The following is a 23,220-nucleotide window of genomic DNA, read 5'->3' as shown; positions in this document are numbered from 1 at the left end:
CCAAATCACCCAGTCATCTACTCTTGACATTACTCCATTCACTCATCCAGCATTTACTGAGCATGCCTACCTGTGAAGCAGGTGGCTGCTCTTCTCCTGTTAACTTTACCTGCTTCTCCGAAGGCCCGGAGTCCTTCCCCTGGGCAGCTCTCCACTCTCGAGCCATTTCTGCGTATTTCTCCTTTTCCTCCTCCTTCAGGAGCTGGAGGAGATGGAAAGGGAAAACAAGCAGCAGCAGTGAGGCCTAGTGCCCGGGGCCCGGAAAACAGATGCCTGGACATTACTGGGAAGCGGTTCCGGCGCCGGTTTGCCCTGGACCAGGAACGGGGAGCTTCCTTCCCCTCCAGCAGGGCCCAGGGGTCACTGGCCTTCTCAAGGCCCCTTTGCCTCCCGCCCTACCCTCCCACTTGCCAACTGCCTGGCCCCGGGCCACGGGCCTCCAGCCTTACCGCCCAGTCAGCGGAGCAGTAGGGAATGGCATCCGCGACGCGAGCCACAGGCAGGCCTCTCCGTCGTAGTTCGGGGATCTTTTCCTGCACGAAGAAATAGTAGGCATTGCGGCTGGCCCTGCGGTTCGGCATGGCGAGCGTAGCCAGGCCTTGAAGAGAGCCTGAGACAGCACCAGCAGCCGGCGCCCTCGCCGGGCTCCCGCCCTTAGTAACCGAGGCTGTGGCCTGCACGCGCAGTCCTCAACTCTCAGCCAATCAGGGCGCGGTGCGCAGGCGCATCGGCCTCTCCAGGAGAAAAACAGCCTGAGACCGGAAGACTCCGCCTCGTGCGTCCTTGGAGGCGGGGTTGAAGGGGAGCTAGGACAAGGGTGCCAAGCATTCTGATTGGTGGAGATGAGTCGGGGTGGGGGAGGTGTTGTCACGAGGATGGCTTGGAGAAATTTCTGTACATTATTGCGTAATATCCTTCAAAGTAGGTAAAGAGGACCAGCCGATGCTTCAGGTTCTTCTATGCTTTACAGTTCGGTTCAGTTCAGTCGTTCAGTCCTGTCTGACTGTTTTCGACCCCATGGACCACAGCACGCCAGGCTTCCCTGTCCATCACCAACTCCCAGGAGTTTACTCAAACTCATGTCCATTGAGTTGGTGATGCCATCCAACCATCTCATCCTCTGTCGTCCCCTTCTCCTCCCGCCTTCAATCTTTCCCGTGATCAGGGTATTTCCCAGTGAGTCAGTTCTTCGCATCAGGTGGCCAAAGTATTGGAGTTTCAGCTTCAACATCAGGCCTTCCAGTGAATATTCAGGACTGATTTCATTAAGGATGGACTGGTTGGATCTCCTTGCAATTCAAGGGACACTTAAGAGTCTCCTCCAACACCGCAGCTCAAAAGCATCAATTCTTCCGTGTTCAGCTTTCTCTATAGTTCAACTCTCACATCCTTGTATGACTACTGGAAAAACCAGAGCCTTTACTAGGCAGACCTTTGTTGGCAAAGTAATGTCTTGGCTTTTTAATATGCTATCTAGGTTGGTCATAACTTCTCTTCCAAGGAGGAAGCGTCTTTAAATTTCATGGCTGCCGTTACCATCTGCAATGATTTTGGAGCCCAAGAAAATAAAGTCTGTCACTGCTTCCACTGTTTTCTCATCTATTTGCCATGAATTGATGGGACCAGATGCCATGATCTTAGTTTTCTGAATGTTGAGCTTTAAGCCAACTTTTTCACTCTCCTCTTTCACTTTCATCAAGAGGCTCTTTGAGTTCTTCTTCACTTTCTGCCATAAAGGTGGTGTCATCTGCACATCTGAGGTTATTGTTATTTCTCCCAGCAATCTTGATTCCAGCTTGTACTTCCTCCAGCCCAGCGTTTCTCATGATGTACTCTGCATGTAAGTGAAATAAGCAGGGTGACAATATACAGCCTTGACATACTCCTCTTCCTATTTGGAACCAGTCTGTTTTTCCATGTCCAGTTCTAACTGTTGCTTCTTGATCTGCATACAGATTTCTCAAAAGGCAGGTCAGATGGTCTGGTATTCCCATCTTTTGAAGAATTTTCCACAGTTTGTGGTGATCCACACAGTCAGAAGCTTTGGCATAGTCAATAAAGCAGAAATAGGTGCTCTACGGTTGTAAGGGGGCTTCCCTCGTAGCTCAGTCAGTAAAGAATCTGCCTGCAATGCAGGAGACCTGGGTTAGACTAGTGTTCTATTCCTGGGTCGGGAAGGTCCCCTGGAGAAGGAAATGGCAATCCACTTCAGTATCGTTGCCTGGAAAATTCCATGGACAGAGGAGCCTGGCAGGCTACAATCCACGGGGTCCCAAGAGTCAGACACGACTTACGACTAAACCACCACCACCACCACGGTTGTAAGGGGCCAACTCTGTGCCAAGATTGTGGAAGGTCTTGGGTGGAGGGGGACAGAGGGAGGAACACCACAAACGAGATGTTTTTCCTCAAAAAGTTTACAATCCAATGGGGGGAGGGGCAGGTAAGATGACAAAAGCAAGAGAACCAACCAGAATGATTTGATTTAGTTTCCACCCTGGTTCTTAAACATTATTTAAGAAAATGTTTTTTTAAAATTGTTATTCATAAGTATTATAAAGGAAACACTTACAGTAAGAGGCTGAGATGTTAAATACTGTCCTTGAATAAAGTTTTATAGATTTCCTCATAAAGGTCTGATTCGTGTTATGCCTTTGTTAGTTTTATTCCTAGAATGTATATAGAAGTATTATATCTGTTTCTTTTTCCATTATATTTTCTAATTAGTTACTGATGATGTGTAGAGAAACATATTGATTTTAGTGTTAATCTTGTGTATTTAGACACTGCTGAATTCTCAGATTGATTCAAATAGTGTCAGTCAATTTTCTTGGATATATATGTGCTTCCCAGAGAACTGTCTATCTCTGTTTGGTGTAAGTATGTGTATGCATGTTATATATATATATATGTTTTAAAAGCAAGAACAATATTTAAAAATATTTTTAAATGCTTTTTGTGCATCTTCTCAGATGACCATATGGTTTTATCCTTTGTTTAGTATAGTAAATGATATTGCTACATTTTTCTGTTAAAGTATCCTACCATTACTACTACTATAACCTCTTCTCAATCATGCTTGGCATTGCTTATTTTTTAAAGTATCCTCAATGTGGGATTTTTGCCTCCTTGATTGAAGTGATATTAAATGATGTATTTTTTCCATGCTATCCTTACAGAATGTTGGCATAAGCATTGTAATAGCCTCATAAAATGAACTGCCATCTTTTTCTCTGTTCCCTCTGAAGAACAATGGCATTATCTATTTCTGGACAATTGGATAGAACTTCACTAATAAAATGCTTTGATCCTAGTATATCTATGGAGAATGGAGTTGACCTTTGATTACCATTTCAGTATTTTGTATGGTTATTACTCTTTAGGTTCCCTCACTTTCCTTCAGTTAATTTTGGTAATATTCCTCTTTAGAAAATTGTTTCATGTAGGTTTTCTATTATATTGCTATAAAAGGTAGGCAAGGATGTGCCACAACTAGCGTTTTCATACAGTGACAGTTTCTTATAAAGATAAACTGACATTTACCATCAGACCCAGAACTTCCATTCATTTAGGAGAAATGAGAAAAAAAAATAAAAACACTTGGAAATGAACTTTATAGCAGTTCTATTTGTAAGAGCTTCAAACTGGACAACCCAGATCTTCATTAAAAGAGGAATTGATTTTAAAATTGTGCTATATCCTTATTAGCTACCCTGGTGGCTCAGATGGTGAAGAGTCCGCCTGCAGCGCAAGAGACCTGAGTTTGATCCCAGGGTTGGAAAGAGCCCTTGGAGTAAAGAAAGGCTACCCGCCAGTATTCTTGCCTGGAGAATCCCATGGACAGAGGAGCCTAGTGGGCTACAATCCATGCGGTCGCAAAGAATCGGACACAAATGAGTCACTAACACATACACTTACTAGGCTGCTATTCAGGAAAGAAATGCAATGAACTGTTGATATTTAACATGGATGAATTGCAGGATAATTTCATTGAGTGAAAAAAAGAATATATAAAAGGGTAGATAGATATCTTGATTCCATTTATACAAAACTCAAGAAAAGGCCAAACTATTGTATAGAAATAAGATGAACAGTTGTTGTTTAGTTGCTAAGTGGTGTCTGACTCTTTGTGACACTGCCCCTGCACACCCGCACCACCCCCTATCCCCCACGCCTGCCCCAGGGAATGCCCAGGCAAGAATACTGGAGTGGGTTGCCATTTCCTTCTCCAGGGGATCTTCCCAGACCTGGGATGGAACCTGGGTCTCCTGCATTGACAGGCAGATTCTTTACCACTGAGCCACCTGGGTTGCTCAAATTAGCAGTTACCTAGGGCTAAGAGGTAGAGGAAGGGAATTGACTGAGAACTGACAAGAGAACCCCTGGGTTGACAGAAATATTTTATACCTTGATTATGGCGGTACTAGTTACAAGTGGCATATAGTTATCAAAATTTCTCAAATAATATATTTTAAAGGTGTGCATTTTACTGTGTGTAAATTATACTTCAATAAAGTTGATTTAAGAAAACAAAACTTATTGGCATAAAATAATTACAATATTTGTTTATAATTTAAAACATACATATTCTAATATTGCTTTCCCTTTTCATTCCTAATGTTATTACTACCTCATGTCTTTTTTCCTTGCAAATGTTTATTTTACTGATCTTAAAAAAAAAAAACAGGTTGGGTTTTATTGATGAACTTTACAGTTTTCCTGTTCCTTTTTATTTCTGCTTTAAGTTTATGGAGTCCCTCTATTTCCTTCAGGCTATTTTGTGGTTCTTTTTTAGATTCTTGAATAAAAAGCTTCATTCAAGTATTTTCAATTTCTGTTTACCATCGTTCTAGGTTTCTTATTTTTCCTTTTTCTGCTTTAGATTGATTGATCAGTACTTTTTACTCTGCTTTTTCTTACACTGGTTTCAAGTCATGCTTTCTATTTTGCCTCATTCAGTAGGTATCTATATTTTTAAGATACTTGTTTTGTTTTAAAACATATTTTTATAACAACTTATACAGTTATTAGGTATCCACATCCATTCTTCTCAAATAGACAAGAAGCTTAGAAAACTATTGCTTCCCCTCACTTAGTATCCCAACTCACTGCTCCACTATTCCACTTGTTATTATCTGGGATTTTAGTTTCAGATTTTTTTTTTTATATCAATGTTGAGACATGATGGAAGTATAGTAAGTTAAATACATATATCTAAAGCGTACAACTAGATGAGTTTTAACATATGTGTACAGCTGTGAAACCATTGCCACCATCAAGATAATAAACATATCCACCCCCTTGGGCCCCTTGAAGTTGCCCCACAATTCACTGATACTCTGTTCATTTGTTTTTCCTTCAGTCTTTGTTCTCTTGTTTCATCTTTGTTTCATTTTGCAGTTTCTACTGTTTCTTCATGTTTACTAACCTTTTCTTTTGCGAAATCTAATTTGCTACTAAACCCATCCAGTATATTTTTTTGGTATCAGATCATTTAGTTTACATCTCTAGAATTTTATTTAAATCTTTCTTATGTCTTCCATATTTCTACTTAACATGGTCTATCTGTCTTCTACCTTTAACATGGAATGTAGTTATAGTAACTACTGACTGTCTTTGTCCACTCATTCCATCATCTGTGTCATTTCTGGGTCTGTTTTTACTGGTTGATTTTTCTTATTATTATGGGTTTTATTTTGTCCTGCTTCTTTGTAAGCTGGGCAATATTTGGTTGGATGACCATTGTAAATTTTACCCTGTTGGATGCTGCACATTTTTCTAATAAATATTCTTGTGCTTTGTATTATGTTTTCGGAAACAATTTGGGTCTTGTTTTACCTCCTTTTGCGGTTTGCTTTTATGCTTAGTTATTCAGATTTAGAGCAACCTTTAGGACTCATTTTCTCCTCTGCTGATATAACATGCTTCTGAGTACTGTGCTGATAACCCACGAATTTGCAGGTTTTTCCACTTTGGCTAATGGAAACACAGACTATTTCTAGCCCTGTATGAATTTCAAGGATTGTTCCTTCCAGTCCTTTCAGGTTGTTCTTTCCCTGGCACTGTATAGTTCCCTCCCACACATGCACTGATCAGTATTCAGCTACAGCTCCAAGGGAGATCCTCAGCAGATTTCCAGAGCTTTTCTTTGTGTTGCTCTCTTCGTCTAATACTCTGCCCTGTGAACTCTAGCCACCTTGGCCTACCTAGACAACAAACTCCATCTTTCAAGGAGACCACAGGGCTCTGCCTAGGTTACTACTCTTGATTCTGCATTCTGGATACTCTCTCTGAGCAGCAACCTGGGGCAATCACAAGGCTCACCCTGTTTGCTTCTGTTCTTTCAGGGATTATTCGCCTCTGCTCCCTGATGTCCAGTTTCTGAAAAGATTGTTTCATATATTTTGACCAGTTGATAAATTCATTTTCTGTTACTCCGTCTTGGCTCAGATTGCTTTATCTTATTTTAAACACTTAAAATAATACTTGGATTTAACTGTTAAATGTTTAGATAGGTGATCAGAGGCAAATCTTTCTGAGATGTCATTTAAAATGAGAAACAATGCAAAGGTATGGAGCTAGTCATGTTAAGAGTTGAAGAAGTGCATTCCAGACAGAGGGAACAGCCTCTGAAAAAGCCTCAGACAATAAAGAGCTTGGTGAATCCTCAGAACAAACAGAAGATTGGTTGGTGTTGCTGAAGTATATCCAGTCAGGTGGAGTGCGATGCTTACTGAGGATGGAGTAACCAGCAAGGACTGGGATTTGGCCAGTATCAGGGGTTCAAGTATTATCCTAAGGACGTTGGTGGTCATTTAAGAGATTTTTTAAGTGTCACATGGTTTAGAGTTTAAGAAGGTCACTCTTGATGCTAGTCAGAAAACAGTTTCAAATCAAGAATGGGCACAAGGAGATGAGTTAAAAGGTTCCTTCAGGAGTCCATGTGAAATGATGATGACCTAGAACAGAGACATGGAGCGGACATGGAGAGCTGACCATGGTTTTAATTGCACTTTGTGGAAAAATAGAACTAGCCGACGGATTGGTTACAGAAGTGAGAGAAAGAGGAATACTAGGCTTTCTAGTACCAAAGAGGGTCTGCTCCTCATACTACTATTATCTGCTCCTCTCCTTCTATGTTACAACTGATTTTTTCCTGGTTTTACTTAAGTAAGGTCCTATGTAAACAGAATAGTGTTCCCCTCTTACCAGCCACATGGATCTTCCTATTCAGAAATCCTACAGGGTGGCAGGTTTTTGTTGGGGCGTGCATGGTAATGGCAGGGGAGTCAAGAATTCAGTTATGGATGTTAATTTTGAAATGCCTATTATACATTCAAGTGGAGATGTCAAGCAGTCAATCAGCTATCTATCTGGAGTTCTGGGCTAGCAATAGAATCTGGAAGTAAGCCACATAAAGCTGGTACATAGACTCATGGAAATGGATGAGATCACTTAGGCTGAGAGTGAAGAGAGAAAAAATGGCCCACGATGGAGTCCTGAGGAACACCAGCATTTAGAAGTCAGTTCATGGCATCTGGTCCCATCACTTCACGGCAAATAGATGGGGAAACAGTGGAAACAGTGGCTGACATTATTTTTTTAGGCTCCAAAATCACTGCAGATGGTGACTGCAGCCATGAAATTAAGATGCTTGCTCCTTGGAAGAAAAGTTATGACCAACCTAGACAGCATATTAAAAAGCAGAGACATTACTTTGCCAATAAAGGTCCATCTAATCAAAGCTATGGTTTTTCCAGTAGTCATATATGGATGTGAGAGTTGGACTATAGAGAAAGCTGACCACCGAAGAATTGATGCTTTTGAATTGTGGTGTTGGAGAAGACTCTTCAGAGTCCCTTGGACAGCAAGGAGATCCAACCAGTCCATACTAAAGGAAATCAGTCCTGAATATTCATTGGAAGGACTGATGCTGACGCTGAAACTCCAATACTTTGGCCACCTGATGCGAATAACTGACTCATTTAAAAAGACCCTCATGCTGGGAAGGATTGAGGGCAGGAGGAGAAGGGGATGGCAGAGGATGAGATGGTTGGATGGCATCACCAACTCAATGGACATGAGTTTGAGTAAACTCCAGGAGTTGGGATGGACAGGGAGGCCTGATGTGCTGCAGTCCATGGGGTTGCAAAGAACTAGACATGACTGAGTGACTGAACTAGAAAAAGAATGGGGCTTCCCTGGTAGCTTAGCTGGTAAAGAATTCCCTGCAAAAGAGGAGCTCCAGTTCGATTCCTGGTTCAGGAAGATCTGCTGGAGAAGGGATAAGCTACCCATTCCAGTATTCTTGGGCTTCCCTGGTGACTCAGCTGGTAAAGAACCTGCCTGCAATGTGGGAGACTTGGGTTTGATCTCTGGGTTGGGAAGATCCCCTGGAGAAGAGAAAGACTACCCACTGCAGTATTCTGGCCTGGGAAATTCCATGGACTGAGTAGTTCATGGGGTCACAAAGAGTCGGACATGACTGAGCAACTTTCATTAGGAAAAGAAAACCTAGTGAAAGTAAGGAAGAAGGAATGTCTGAGGATATAGGGAGAAAACTAGGGAAACTAAGAGTTTCCAAGAGGAAGTGCTTCATTCATTTAATAAATATTTGTTCAGAGTCTATGCAGCGCCAGGCTCTACTTCAGGCACAATAATAAGTAGAACAGAACAAAGCTTGTAACATAATGAGGAAGGCAGGAAATAAAGAAATAAATAACTACGTATATAATATGTTGTCTGAACACCTTATTGGACAATAAGTCCAATGAAGAAAGATAATGCAGGATAAGGGAATAGGGATTGATGGAGGGTACAACTTTAGCCGTGGTCAGAAAGGGCCCTATTTGAGAAAATGACATTTAAGTAAACTCTAGAAGTGAGGAAGCAAACCATGAAGATATCAGGCAAAGATCACTCCCAATCAAGGGAATAGCAAGTTCAAAGACTCCAAGGTGGGCACATGTCAGGGATGTCTGAGGAACAGCTAAATAAGTCTGCAGTTGGAGTGAAGTGAGCAAGGCGGGGGAGGGGCTCAGAGAGGATATTGCAGAGGGAGCTCGGGCCAAATCATACAGGGCTTACGCAGTCTAAGAATTTTGGATTTCAATCTAAATGGGAGAGAAGCCATTAGAAACATGCATGGGTTCTACTTTTTAAAAATATTAAGTATGAGGTATGATTTTCAGCCAAGTGAGTATGAAACCATCCTAAAAAACACAGCATTTTAAGAGAATGTTTATCTTATGCTATTTTTTTCCTGACGCTAGTTTAAATTAAGGCCCTGACAGTATAGACTGCATCCTCCAACCTGTGCTAATAATAGTAATAATAGCTAACATTCATTGAAAGCTATTGTGTCAGACTCCCTGCTAAACACTGCACAAGGGTTATCTGATCTCTTCTCTCCATAACATCTCTATGAAATAGATTCTATGATCTGCATTTTGCAGAATGGGAAATTGGGACTTCCCCAGGCCACACCCATGAATGGCTCTGACCTCTGTGGGATCCCTGCTTCTTTAACATGAGTATTCCAAACTATTCATTATAGATGCTCAAGGATGTTTATTATACAAGGCTTTGCCAAAGCAAAAAAGGGGAATTTCCAAGTTCCCCATCATCTCTAGATGTTGCCTGAATTCACACCACATTCCTGAGTAACTCAGCCTTAAGTCTGGTTGATTTCTCAGCTTGCTCAGTCTATACATATACAGCCTCTTGTCAGGTTATGTGATTGCACCTCCTATGTCTCCCTGTAGCATCTCTCACGTACAGTTTGCTTCCCACTCCAGCCACCCTATAGCTGAGTTCTGGTGCTTGTTCCTTCTTGGGTTCTTATGATGAGCTCTCCACTGAAGAGTCCTCTGCCTGCTATCTCTCTTTCCACCAATACATCCTACATCCTGTGGCCACAATAACTTGGGTGAAATAAACATCTGATCTTGTTTTTCTGCTTAGATACCCTTATGGATGGTCCACTGCCTGCAGAGTTAAGCCCAGGCCTGGTAGCCTGGCTCCCCTTGTTCTGACCTCAGCCTGCCTTTCCAGCCTCACTGCTGACTCACACTCCTGGCAGCAGGCCCCACTCTCACCTCAGCCCATTGCTTGTGCATCTGCCCTACCTCTTGCTCCACTTCTGCTTTTAGAAACTCTGCTCAGATCATGTTCAGGACTTAGCTCAGGGGTCACCTTTTCATGATGACATCTCTGACTGGCACTCCCACAGGTAACTGACCCCTCTCCCTCTGTGCCCTCACCATACCTACAAATGTCCCTACATAGGTCCTGCCACACTATCACATTCAAAGGCCATGTGTCTGACTCTCACCGCCCCCCTCAGCCACACCCACATACAGCTACAGTTCAACTGTAAGCTCTTTGACAGAAGAGGCTGTGACTCATCCATCTTTGAATACCTACTCATCTTGCATTTCTGGGCAGCATACTGTCTAAAATATAGTAGGTGCTCAATGAATGTGTATGGAATAAATAAATGAATGAATTTAAGAAAGAGAGAAGAGACGATGAGGAAAAGGGAAGTAGGCCTTGGAACAGGTTGAAACCAGACAAAAAACATCTTGATCATCTTTGTGTACAGGGAACTCACTCAGGATTGGGATAGGAGCACAGAATTAACTGTCTATGAGATAGGCTCATGCTACAACTCCAACGCAAAAGTCAAGGCTGCTGTTTTTTAACACTAGTTTTCAAGAGCCCACAAATGACCCTTCTGCTGCTTGAGCAGCTTCCTTTCATGATGTTCAGTGTTCTGGCTCCATTTTCCCAACTGCCTTACCTGCCTGTTTTCTGGGGGTGAGGTCATTGGATGACATACTTATTCACTTCCTGCCCTTAGGGTCCATCGTAGACCTGTGCCAGGGGAGAAGACCTCTAGGGGAATGCTTAGGGCTGAGAAGAAATCTTTTAACTTAATCACCAAAACCTAGAATGCAAAGAATTGATAAAATACCGAAAGACAGGCTCCCTTCATCATTCGCCCTTCGGGCTAAAGGATGCTGCTTGATTACTGGACTCTGCTCTGCTGCTGATTTGGGGGTCTGTCAATGCTGTTCTGATTTCCAAAGGATGCTAACACTGAAACAAAAACAGAAACAAAAGCAAAGACCAAAGATAGGGCTCATAAAAGAGAAGCAGACTTACTTCATATTTGGCTCTGTTACTCAGAAAAAGTATAGGTTGAACTGTCAGTCAGTAAGGGCTCCCAGGGCCTCAACCACTCATAATTAACTTCATTAACAGCTCATGATTGAGACAGAATGAGAGCAGGTGTACATCTGGGGGCTTTGTATCTGGCTAAAGATATAGGCCTGACAAAACCCCTGTCGTCTCTTCTTGCTGACTCTCTCCTTCCTCCAGGGATTCCCAGAGACTGAGTAAATTGTGGCACAGCTGTACCTATTGTCTAAGCAACAGTTGCTACACTGTAGAACTATTAGCACATATAGAGAATATAAAGAAGAAAATATAAAAGGAATGACTGTGCTCCCTGATAAAGCCATCATTACTCTTTTGTTGTTTCCATTGACTCCTTTGAATGCATTTTCCATATTTGGGACTGCGCTCTAAATATATGTGATGTTCTGTTCTTTTTTCCTGCACACTATCCTTGGATGGGCCTCTATGGGGAAAATATAGAGCGCTAACTCTGATGGTGGGGTCTGGCCTCAGGATGAGGCAAGCTGACGTCATCTAATTGTGTACCACCCCCTGCCCCCAACACCACTGCAGTTTGATTTGAAGCCTGAGACAGCAGGTCTTGGGTTAAATCTCCTTCAAGTTCATGAAATTTTCAGTATGTTCTCCCAATCTTCTACTGTTCTTGGCAGTACAGCTTTTTAGAATTCTTTGGCACCATGCACTTTATATTTGCATTTCCTTTCTTTAAAGCATTTTCTTAATGAAACAATTTATTCTTCAATATGAAAGGGCTTTCAGATTGAAAATGTTTTCAGTTTCTAGTACAGGGTGCTTAGAGTCTTCAGTATTTGTTTGTTCATATTTATTTATTTATTTTAGTTTCTCACATTAATTCAGACTTTAAAAAAAATTATAATTCATTGAAGATGGTTTTGAAGAGATGAGGGATGGGAAAGATAAACTGAAAAGACAGCGCAAGGGAAGAGAAACAAAACTCAAGAAACACAGTATCTGTTTGAAGGTCACACCTCATAGATTTCTCATGGAAGACCAGGTCGGATAGAAGTAGAAATGTGATATTATCTGTGTACTTTAAAAAGACCTACATTCCACAGAATTCATGTACATACATGCCTATGTGGCTGCAATGAAATCATGTTTTAAAGAGGATTCAGCTGCATTATATTTATAACTATGTGGTTGCTACCAGCTACCAGCTTGTCTCCTTGCGGTGGTTCACTTCTCTTTTCTCCATGTCCTAATTCTGTTCTAAAGGGTGCAGCTTTGCTGAAGCCACCGGTCAGTCCACACCCTCTTCCCATCATACACAATTCCAGCTGTGGCTTCCTAGGAATCCTGATCTGGTCCCACATGGGCCTATGTTCTGACATTTTTGTCTCTGGGTTGCAGAAGAAAGTTTGAAGCACTGGGGATCCAGACACTTCCTTTGATGGTGAAAGATGCATCTCTATGGGAGTCCTGTCCTATCTGACTAGGATAAATAGATAATTAGAGATCAACTGGATCTGAATCTGAGGCTCATTGGCAAACATGAAGTCAACAGCTTCCCCAGAAAACAAAGTGATTAAGTAGGGCTTCTTAAACATTACTGAGCTTTAGAAGTATGCAAGGAAGGTGGTTAAAATGCAAATTTCCAGGCCCCACCCAAAGTTTCTGATCTCAAAATTTTTAGTAGAGCCTGGGAACCTGCATTTAAGCAAACACTTTCATGTGACTCTGATACTGGAAGCTCAAAAACCACACTAGGAAGAGCATCAGGGTTCTAGTGTCATATCCTGCTATGAACACCAATTCAGGAAAATAATGCCATTGTCCCAACCTCCTCTTACCTCTGTCTTCAGGTTGCATGTTGCGAATCATTAGGTGTACCTAAAGTTCCTCGTAATCCTCAATTACCTTGGTAATAATATGTGTACTGGGGAGGGGCACACACTCCCCAATGACTTAGTCCAGTTTAGCAGCTCCTTCCTGGAGAAGAAAATGGCAACCCACTCTAGCATTCTTACCTGGGAAATCCCATGGATGGAGGAGCCTGGCAGGCTACAGTCCATGGGGTCACAAAGACTCAGACATGACTTAGTGACTAAACAACAGCAGTAGCATCTCCTTAGGGATGGCCCAGACACCATCCACTCAGGCAGTTGCTGATCAACTGTACTGCCCTACTTAGAAGACAGACACGCAGGGTGCTACACAGGAAACAAATTCCCAGGAATGTGGACAAAGCCCCTGTGTTCTATGATAAACCCTGGCACAAGCTCTTTTCCAAGTGCCCAGACTCCTTGCTGATGCATACACTCTAAGCACACATTCAAAGTTCACTTTTGTGGGCTTTCCTTTCCACTTTCCATGTACATCTAGGTGTCCTTCATCGAGTCCATCTCCCATTTCCAATTTCTCAGCTCTTATGTCTGGTTCAGTTCAGTTCAGTCACTCAGTTGTGTCCGACTCTTTGCAACCCCAAGACCTGCAGCATGCCAGGCCTCCCTGTCCATTACCAACTCCCGGGGTCCACCCAAAACCCATGTCCATCGAGTCGATGACACCATCCAACCATCTCATCCTCTGTTGTCCCCTTCTCCTGCCCTCAATCTTTCCCAGCATCAGGGTCTTTTCAAATGAGTCAGCTCTTTGCATCAGGTGGCCAAAGTATTGGAGTATCAGCTTCAATATCAGTCCTTCCAATGAACACCAGGACTGATCTCCTTTAGGATGGACTGGTTGGATCTCCTTGCAGTCCAAGGGACTCTCAAGAGTCTTCTCCAACACCAAGTTCAAAAGCATCAATTCTTCAGCACTCAGCTTTCTTTATAGTCCAACTCTCACATCCATACATGAACACCAGAAAAACCATAGCCTTGACTAGACGGACCTTTGTTGACAAAGTAATGTCTCTGCTTTTTAATATGCTGTCTAGGTTGGTCATAACTTTCCCTCCAAGGAGCAAGTATCTTTTAATTTCATGGCTGCAATAATCATCTGCAGTGATTTTGGAGCCCCCCAAAATAAAGTCAGCCACTGTTTCCACTGTTTCCCCATCTATTTGCCATGAAGTGATGGGACCAGATGCCATGATCTTCGTTTTCTGAATGTTGAGCTTTAAGCCAACTTTTTCACTCTCCTCTTTCACTTTCATCAATAGGCTCTTTACTTCTTCTTCATTTTCTGCCATAAGGGTGTTGTCATCTGCATATCTGAGGTGATTGATATTTCTCCTGGGAATCTTGATTCCAACTTGTGCTTCCTCCAGCCCAGCGTTTCTCATGATGTACTCTGCATTTAAGTTAAATAAACAGGGTGACAATATACAACCTTGACGTACTCCTTTTCCTCTTTGGAACCAGTCTGGTGTTCCATGTCCAATTCTAACTGTGGTTTCCTGATCTGCATACAGATTTGTCAAGAGGCAGGTCAGGTGGTCTGGTATTCCCATCTCTCTCAGAATTTTCACAGTTTATTGTGATCCACACAGTCAAAGGATTTGGCATAGTCAATAAAGCAGAAATAGATGTTTTTCTGGAACTCTCTTGCTTTTTCCATGATCCAGCGGATGTTGGCAATTTGATCTCTGGTTCCTCTGCCTTTTCTAAAACCAGCCTGAACATCTGGAAGTTCACGGATCACGTATTACTGAAGCCTGGCTTGAAGAATTATGAGCATTACTTTCCTAGCATGTGAGATGAGTGCAATTGTGCGGTAGTTTGAGCATTCTTTGGCATTTCCTTTCTTTGGGATTGGAATGAAAACTGATCTTTTCCAGTCCTGCGGCCACTGCTGAGTTTTCCAAATTTGCTGACATATTGAGTGCAGCACTTTCACAGCATCGTCTTTCATGTTTTGCATAAAATATCCTTGCTATGCATGCTTAGATACTAAGCATTATTCAGACTCTCTTTCATGCTTTGTGTGCATGTGCCCACCAGCACCCAGACACATACTCAGTACATGTGTATAAAGAAGTTGTAGGCAATAAACATACCTTGTTATATCAACCCTCTGGTCTAGATGTCCCTGTCATAATGCAAAGGGCATATGCTTTGGAGGTAATAGATCTTAGTTCAAATCTACATGGAAACAACCTAAATGTCCATTGACAGATGAAAGGATAAAGAAGCTGTGGTACATATATACGATGGATTATTACTCAGCCATAAAAAGGAACACTTCTAAGTCAGATCTAATGAGGTGGATGAATCTAGAGCCTATTATATAGAGGGACATAAGTCAGAAAGATATTAAGCAGAAGATATTAAGAAGAGATGGCAAGAATACACAGAAGAACTGTACAAAAAAGATCTTCACGACCCAGATAATCACAATGGTGTGATCACTCACACTCACCTAGAGCCAGACATCCTGGAATGTGAAGTCAAGTGGGCCTTAGGAAGCATCACTATGAACAAAGCTAGTGGAGGTGATGGAATTCCAGTGGAGCTATTTCAAATCCTGAAAGATGATGCTGTGAAAATGCTGCACTCAATATTTCCACAAATTTGGAAAACTCAGCAGTCACCAAAGGACAGTTTTCATTCCAATCCCAAAGAAAGGAAATGTCAAAGAATGCTCAAACTACCACACAATTGCACTCATCTCACACGCTAGGAAAGTTAATGCTCAAAATTCTCCGAGCCAGGCTTCAGCAGTATGTAATCCCTGAACTTCCAGATGTTCAAGCTGGTTTTAGAAAAGGCAGAGGAACCAGAGAACAAATTGCCAACATCCGCTGGATCATGGAAAAAGCAAGAGAGTTCCAGAAAAACATCTATTTCTGCTTTATTGACTATGCCAAATCCTTTGACTGTGTGGATCACAATAAACTGTGAAAATTCTGAGAGAGATGGGAATACCAGACCACCTGACCTGCCTCTTGACAAATCTGTATGCAGATCAGGAAACCACAGTTAGAATTGGACATGGAACACCAGACTGGTTCCAAAGAGGAAAAGGAGTACGTCAAGGTTGTATATTGTCACCCTGTTTATTTAACTTAAATGCAGAGTACATCATGAGAAACGCTGGGCTGGAGGAAGCACAAGTTGGAATCAAGATTCCCAGGAGAAATATCAATCACCTCAGATATGCAGATGACAACACCCTTATGGCAGAAAATGAAGAAGTAAAGAGCCTATTGATGAAAGTGAAAGAGGAGAGTGAAAAAGTTGGCTTAAAGCTCAACATTCAGAAAACGAAGATCATGGCATCTGGTCCCATCACTTCATGGCAAATAGATGGGGAAACAGTGGAAACAGTGGCTGACTTTATTTTGGGGGGCTCCAAAATCACTGCAGATGATTATTGCAGCCATGAAATTAAAAGATACTTGCTCCTTGGAGGGAAAGTTATGACCAACCTAGACAGCATATTAAAAAGCAGAGACATTACTTTGTCAACAAAGGTCCGTCTAGTCAAGGCTATGGTTTTTCTGGTGTTCATGTATGGATGTGAGAGTTGGACTATAAAGAAAGCTGAGTGCTGAAGAATTGATGCTTTTGAACTTGGTGTTGGAGAAGACTCTTGAGAGTCCCTTGGACTGCAAGGAGATCCAACCAGTCCATCCTAAAGGAGATCAGTCCTGGTGTTCATTGGAAGGACTGATGTTGAAGCTGAAACTCCAATACTACGTCATGTGAAGAGCTGACTCATTTGAAAAGACCCTGATGCTGGGAAAGATTGAGGGCAGGAGGAATAGGGGACGACAGAGGATGAGATGGTTGGATGGCATCACCGACTCAATGGATATGATTTTGGGTGGACCCCGGGAGTTGGTAATGGACAGGGAGGCCTGGCGTGCTGCAGGTCATGGGGCGCAAAGAGTCGGACATGACTGAGCAACTGAACTAAACTGAACTGAAGTCAGAAAGAGGAAGATAAATGTTGTATAGTTATGCATGTATATAGAATCTAGAAAGATGGTACCAATGAATTTATTTACAAGGCAGCCTTGGAGAAGCAGACATAGAGAACAGACTTATGGACTAAGGATGTGGTGCAGGAGAGGGTGAGAGAGTAACATGGCAACTCACATTACCATATGTAAAATTCATAGCCAATGGCAATTTGCTGTATGACTCAGGGAACTCAAACTGGGGCTCTGCAATAACTTACAGGGGTGGGATGGGGAGGGAGACGGGAAGGAGGTTCAAGAAGTAGAGGACATATGCGTACCTGTGGCTGATTCATGTTGATTTTGATGGAAAACAGCAAAAGTCTGTAAAGCAATGTCGTTCAATTTAAAAAGTAAATTAATTAAAAAAAATCTTAGTTCAAATCTAACCACTGCCATTTATTAGCTAGCTGATCTTAGAGGAGTTAAATTCTGTGGGCCTGAGTTTCCTTATTTGGATTAATTGAGAAAGCTTGTAAAACATCCAGGACTATTTCTAGAACCTAATAGGAAATGCACATCCCATGGACAGAGGAGCCTGGCAGGCTATAGTCCATGGGTTCATAAGAGCCGGGAACACTGGAGCATCTAAACCAATAATTGTTAGGTATCTCCTTAATTTCTATTTTCTTTCTTAATTTTTGTATATGAAAGAAAACAATTCTTCAGATTTCTCTCACGCAGCATCTTAGTTAGGGTTCTTAATTGTAAACTTCAGAAATCATCTCTGGCCAAATCAAGCAAAGAGGGAATGTACAAGGGGACATTGGGTAGCTCATAGAATTGCTGGGAAGCCTGAAGAGCCAGGTGCAGAAAATAAATTGGAACTCAGAGAGGCTTTACAACAAAAAGCACAGCCAAGATCTCACCTCAGAGTAGTCTGATTGCCTGATATCTGCCACCTTTGATCTGTGAACACTGGAGGTTGCTGTCCCCTCAGCGGCAAAACCGATTATCCGCTGATTCTGCTTCTTGTCTCACGTGCTCCTGGTTCAAAAAGCTCTGAGTGATCAAGAAAAGATACGATAAATTCTACTCTGGGTTGAACCAGGATCACACCTGGGTGTACATTTTCCTGCTGCTCCTGCTGCTGCTAAGTCGCCTCAGTCATGTCCGACCCTGTGCGACCCCATAGACGGCAGCCCACCATGCTCCCCCGTCCCTGGGATTCTCCAGGCAAGAACACTGGAGTGGGTTGCCATTTCCTTCTCCAATGCAGGAAAGTGAAAAGTGAAAGTGAAGTTGCTCAGTCGTGTCCGACTCATAGCAGCCCCATGGACTGCAGCCTACCAGGCTCCTCCACCCATGAGATTTTCCAGGCAAGAGTACTGGATTAGGATGCTATCGCCTTCTCCGGTACATCCTCCTAGTCTCCCATTAATTCCTCGGCAATTCCAGCATAGGCTTCCAAGCAGCCTGCCCTTAGCTTATTCAGATGACCCACCATGCTGTAGTCCAGCTTGTCTGCTTGGGCTTGGGAGGCCTGCTTTAAAAAAAAAAAAAAAAAAAGCTCCGAGTGAAAGGGTTCCATCCTTGACAATAAGAAGGCAATGGAGATGTCAGAAAGCCACGAAAAACCAGAGTAAATCCTCACCATTTCTGATGTTCACATCTCACTCATTTCACATATACGTACATTCATTCCTAAGGTTGTAGTCTCTCTCCAGGAACCCCCCTTAAGCCTAGAACCACTCTGTTTTCAGAGCAATTTTACACCTTTCTGCCTCATCTCCGGAGAAGGCAATGGCACCTCACTCCAGCATTCTTGCCTGGAAAATCCCCTGGACGGAGGAACCTGGAAGGCTGCAGTTTATAGGGTTGTTGAGGGTTGGACATGACTGAGCGACTTCGTTTTCACTTTTTACTTTCATGCATTGGAGAAGGAAATGGCAACCCACTCCAGTGTTCTTGCCTGGAGAATCCCAGGGACGGGGGAGCCTTGTGGGCTGCCATCTACGGGGTCGCACAGAGTTGGACACGACTAAAGCGACTTAGCAGCAGCAGCAGCAGCAGCAGCAGCCTCATCTCCTCTTTCCTCTGCCCAGTATTCCCCTGCTGTGTCCCCTTTCCACCACCAATCCCTCAACATAACAAATCCTGCCCATCCTGTAAATATCAATTGAGACCTTAATTCATTTTTACTGGTGTTGCTCACTCCCCCCACTCCCCAGCCACACTAAACTGCTCCTTCCTTCGTGTTGCAGGGGCACTTTCTCCATACCTCCACCATCATATTTGCTCTCTTTTACCACCAGTATGTGTTTTTTGTTTAATGGTCTGATTTTCCTCCCTCTCTTGGACCCAAGGTGAGGCCCCTTAATGGCAGAAAATCTGCCTTCCTCATCTTTGTAGCTTTGGCTGTTAGCACCCAGTAGATGCTTGATACATGTTTATTAATGTATATATTTCTTGGTTGTCTCCAAACATACATTTAGGATCCTTTCCTACAAACACAGACAAATCCTTTTTAAAAACTGAAGTAATTAATTTAAATAGTCCCCGCAAACGTTAAGTGAAATTCCCTCAGTCATGAGCGACTCTGCGACCCCATGGACTATAGCCCGCCAGGCTCCCCTGTCCATGGAATTCTCCAGGCAAGAATGGGTGTGGGCACCCATTTCTTACTCCAGGGTATCTTCCCTACCCAGGGATCGAACCGGGTCTCCTCTATGGCACGCCGATTCTTTACCATCTGAGTCACACGTGCGCCTTCTTTTAAACAAAAGGCTGAGAAATGATTAAATGCTGGACAAATGTGAGCCGTATAATTGTTCACTTTATTCTATATTTACATATTTTCTGTTAAAGAGTTGCATGCCCTTATAATGTTTTAACCTCATAACGTTTTAAAAGAAGAAAGTTTGGAAGCGGATTCTCGCGTACCTTTTCCAATTCTGCGGAGCCCCTTGGTTTTTGGCACTGTCAATAAGCGATCGGGATGGGGGGGGGGGCAAGGGGGTTCAGCGGAAACCCACAGCCTTGCCAACAAGTTATGCCAAGTCGCCGCAGGTCCCTCTCTCCCAGTTAGAATGGCCCTAGCCACGTGCGTACCCAGACTCCCTCCTCGAGTCCACAACCCCGCTTCTGGCTCTGGTCCCGAACGCTGGCTTCGCTGGGAGCTGCCGGCGCTGATCGCTCCCAGCTCGGCGCAGCCCGCCCAGCCGCCTCCCCCGCACCCCTCTCCGGCTTGTACTTTGTCTCTCGGCCCTGACCTCCCGCCCGCAGGGGCGTGCACGTGACGGAGAAACTTTGGCAGGCCCGGGGCGGCGGGCGGCGGGGCGGGGGGCCGGCGGCTGAGCTCCCCCGCGCGGCGTGCGCTGCGGCGGGAAGGCGCTCGGCGGGCTGCGCTGCCTGCGCGTGCGGGTGCGCCAGAAGGCTGGGAAGGCGCCGCCGAGCGCGGGGCCGACTCCTGGAGCCCGCGGCAACGCGCGTGCAGCCTGCGGCGCTGTCAGCCCGGGGCCCCGCCTGCGCTGCCGGGCCGGCGAGCGGCTGCATCCAGGGACGCCGGGGCCCCGCTCGCGCCCGGCGCCGCGGTTCCGCTGCCGCCTCCGCCGCTTGGTTACATAGATCCTCCATCTCTGCCGCTTCCTACTTCCTTCACTCCTTAATCTGGATGGGAAGTTGGGGGAAATGGACAGGGTCGTGATGGCTTGGGTTGCTCTCCTCTGGCTAACAGGTAAGAGACATTTTCAACCGAGACGGATAACTTGACACGTATTCCGGTACTGGTACTGTTCTCATCCTCCTCCCCACCCCATCCCCAGTTACCCCAGACTGTGTTTAAAGCTGCTTAGCAGGCTGGTGGTAAGTGGGGGAGGGGGCTGTGTGTGTGTGTGTGTGTGTGTGTGTGTGTGTGTGTATATATATATGTATTAGAATGATGGGGGAGGCCAAGAGAAGCCCGATAATTAAGTGAGCCGGATGGAGATGCAGGTGTTTTGACTCATTCGAGATATGAGATTGTTCTTGCCAATGTGCATTTCCCTTTCCATACCACGGTTCTTCCTCAGTCTTATCCGGAGTTTGTATTATGTGAGTCCTGGGAAAAACCTGGTTGGGAAAAAAATGAAAGCTCAGGGGAGACTGATTAATTAAGAGAACTAGTTTTCTAGAGGTTGGAGGTACACGAGTGTCTCCTTGATTCCTTCCCTGGAGAAGCCCAGAGCCCCAGGGGCATTCTTCTGTGGCTCCCGGGGGTGCAGGGGCGCTGGAATGAGGAAGGAGACTGGGATGGAGGCTTGATTGGTTGTGGAGTTGAGGGCCTTGCGCTCACTCATTTGGTAGCATTTGGGGAGTGGTTCCATAGAGGAGAAGAGCCTTCTTCCCCTGATAAAAAAGTGGGAACCCCTCCTAATAAAGATAATTTGCAGAGGTATTCAGAAGGTAGCGTTTCTCTTTAGCATTAGAGTCACTTCCTCTAGCTTGGACCTCCATATTTCCCCCTACCTTTCGGTGAACTTTCTTCTCACCCTCCTGGGATCTGGAAAAGCTGTAGTTCCAAACATGTGTTCCCACAGGATGATCTGCGAGGTTGAGAGACAGGTGGCCAGGCAGGGTGGGCAGCCCTGAGAGATTCATGGAGCAGCCCTGCCTGGGGTGGGGATGGAGGGGTTAGAAACCAGGTGATGGAGGAGAAGAACAAGGGAGCAGAAAAGTGAGGACAAGAGAGGGCAGTGAAGGGCAAGAGAGAAAATGTAGAATAGCACCAAAAATCAAGTTGTGTCCCCTCTGGGGGCACTGAAGCCTGGGAAAAATCAAGTCAGTAGGAAAAGAGGAACAAGATTAAAAATCTAAGGGAAGTGATTGAAAGAGGGTCAATAATACAGTTAAGAAGAAAGACAAAACCACTATTTCCCTTAGTTTCAGAATAAGGTTATAGATTGCCTCAGTTTTTTTCCTATTCCTAATGAAGTGTTCCTAACACTGGCTCTTGCCTCCTGCTAGGTTTAGGATTGGGGGGAGCCTTTAGCAGAGTTAGCCACTTCTCTTGGCTGCTCTGAGTTCATCCCTCCCACATTATTCATATCTGAATCATCTCTAATTTCAGGGTTTGGCTGATCCATGCCTCCCCACTCCTCTGGCCTCCCAGTGCCTTCCACTTCTACCCTTACTGATTCTGAATGTCCTTAATTTGCCTCTGCTTCTCAGTTATCATATTTGAGGGGAACTTTGGCCTTGAACCTCTATCACCTCCCTAAAGTCCGCTAGGCATCTGCGGAGGAGCCCTTGATTCAGAGATGCTCTTCTAGACACCCTGGGGTGTCCCCTAGAAAAGCTCTCTGAGGATTTGCAGGGCATGGGCAGAAGGGGAAGGTATAGCCCATGCTAGATGGCTGCCAGCTTTTAATGCAATGGTCCCTGGAAGGAACAACCTAGTTCAGTCCTCTCAATTTATACAAACGGAAACCCAGAAAAGCAATATTCATACAATAAGTTTGTGTTGGAGCAGGTGCCAGAACCCAGTTCTCTCGAACCCCGGGCCTGTCCTTCTCCCATCGGCACCTGGAAAGATTGCTCCTGCTTGGGAACAGGCAACAGGTTATCAGGGCCATCCCAGCTGTCAGAGGGCCAGAACTTCCAGGCTCTGCAAGTCAGGTGGCTCCAGAGATCCCACTGATCACACACTGGCATCCCCTGGTCCTAGCTTCCGCTTCCCTTTCTTCCCATGGTGGACAAGCCTTTCAGTCTCAGCAAAGTGCAGGAGCTAACAATGGCGGCTGGGGAGGGCGGGGGAGGAGAGAGGAGCAGTCAAGGATGAGATGGATTCAGACTCTTCCTTCACAGAGCAACCAGGAAAGGAAAGGTAAGACATTTTAGTCCAGCCCAATCAATGAATTTTCTCTTGAGGGGGTGGTGGAAAGGGAGGGAAAAAGGAAAGGACAGATTAAAAATGAGTCAGAGAGCCAGAGGGGAAAAAAACACATTCATTCTCCCTCTCCCTCCCTTTTTCTCTCCTCCCGTTTCTCTCCTTTTCTTCTACTCTCCTCCCATCCACCCTCCCCGCGCCCCCCCCCCCCCGCTCCCCTCCCCTCCCCGCCAGTTTCTCTGTTTTAATGCAGGCTGAGCAATTTCTAATCAACACTTCAGGTTTTTTTTCCCTCAGGCTCTAGCAGCTTCTTCCTCATCTTTCAGTGCAAAAATTCTGTATTTCT

The 23,220-nt window shown here is 44.3% G+C and overlaps 2 protein-coding genes across 16 annotated transcripts in view; one reads left to right on the top strand and one right to left on the bottom strand.

Moving 5' to 3' along the window:
• MAEL (maelstrom spermatogenic transposon silencer) overlaps window positions 1–20,306 on the bottom strand; it is a 74,347-nt gene extending 54,041 nt beyond the window's left edge. Inside the window, exons 1-5 of one of the 4 annotated variants that reach the window (XM_069547920.1) lie at window positions 19,952–20,288; window positions 17,938–18,070; window positions 17,350–17,392; window positions 450–533; window positions 110–202 (exon numbers count right to left, since the gene is read on the bottom strand). In XM_069547920.1, the coding sequence (XP_069404021.1) occupies window positions 110–202; window positions 450–533; window positions 17,350–17,364 (192 nt within the window). In that variant the 5' untranslated portion in view covers window positions 17,365–17,392; window positions 17,938–18,070; window positions 19,952–20,288. Of the gene's footprint in view, window positions 1–109; window positions 203–449; window positions 582–17,349; window positions 17,393–17,937; window positions 18,071–19,951 lie in introns of those variants that run through there. The other 3 variants (XM_069547928.1, XM_069547938.1, XM_069547910.1) reach the window with 3 other exon arrangements.
• ILDR2 (immunoglobulin like domain containing receptor 2) overlaps window positions 20,174–23,220 on the top strand; it is a 75,407-nt gene continuing 72,360 nt past the window's right edge. For all 12 annotated transcript variants that reach the window (XR_011248184.1, XR_011248181.1, XR_011248183.1 and 9 more), the window contains exon 1: window positions 20,174–20,744. Coding sequence is in view for 6 of the 12 variants with exons in the window: in XM_069547879.1 (XP_069403980.1) it covers window positions 20,699–20,744 (46 nt within the window). In the remaining 6 variants the exon portion in view is untranslated. The remainder of the gene's footprint in view (window positions 20,745–23,220) is intronic.

Source organism: Ovis canadensis, chromosome 1, assembly GCF_042477335.2.
Source record: "Ovis canadensis isolate MfBH-ARS-UI-01 breed Bighorn chromosome 1, ARS-UI_OviCan_v2, whole genome shotgun sequence".
NCBI lineage: Eukaryota > Metazoa > Chordata > Mammalia > Artiodactyla > Bovidae > Ovis > Ovis canadensis.
Note: the sequence above shows the minus strand (reverse complement) of the source record. Positions and strands in the feature narration are given on the sequence as shown.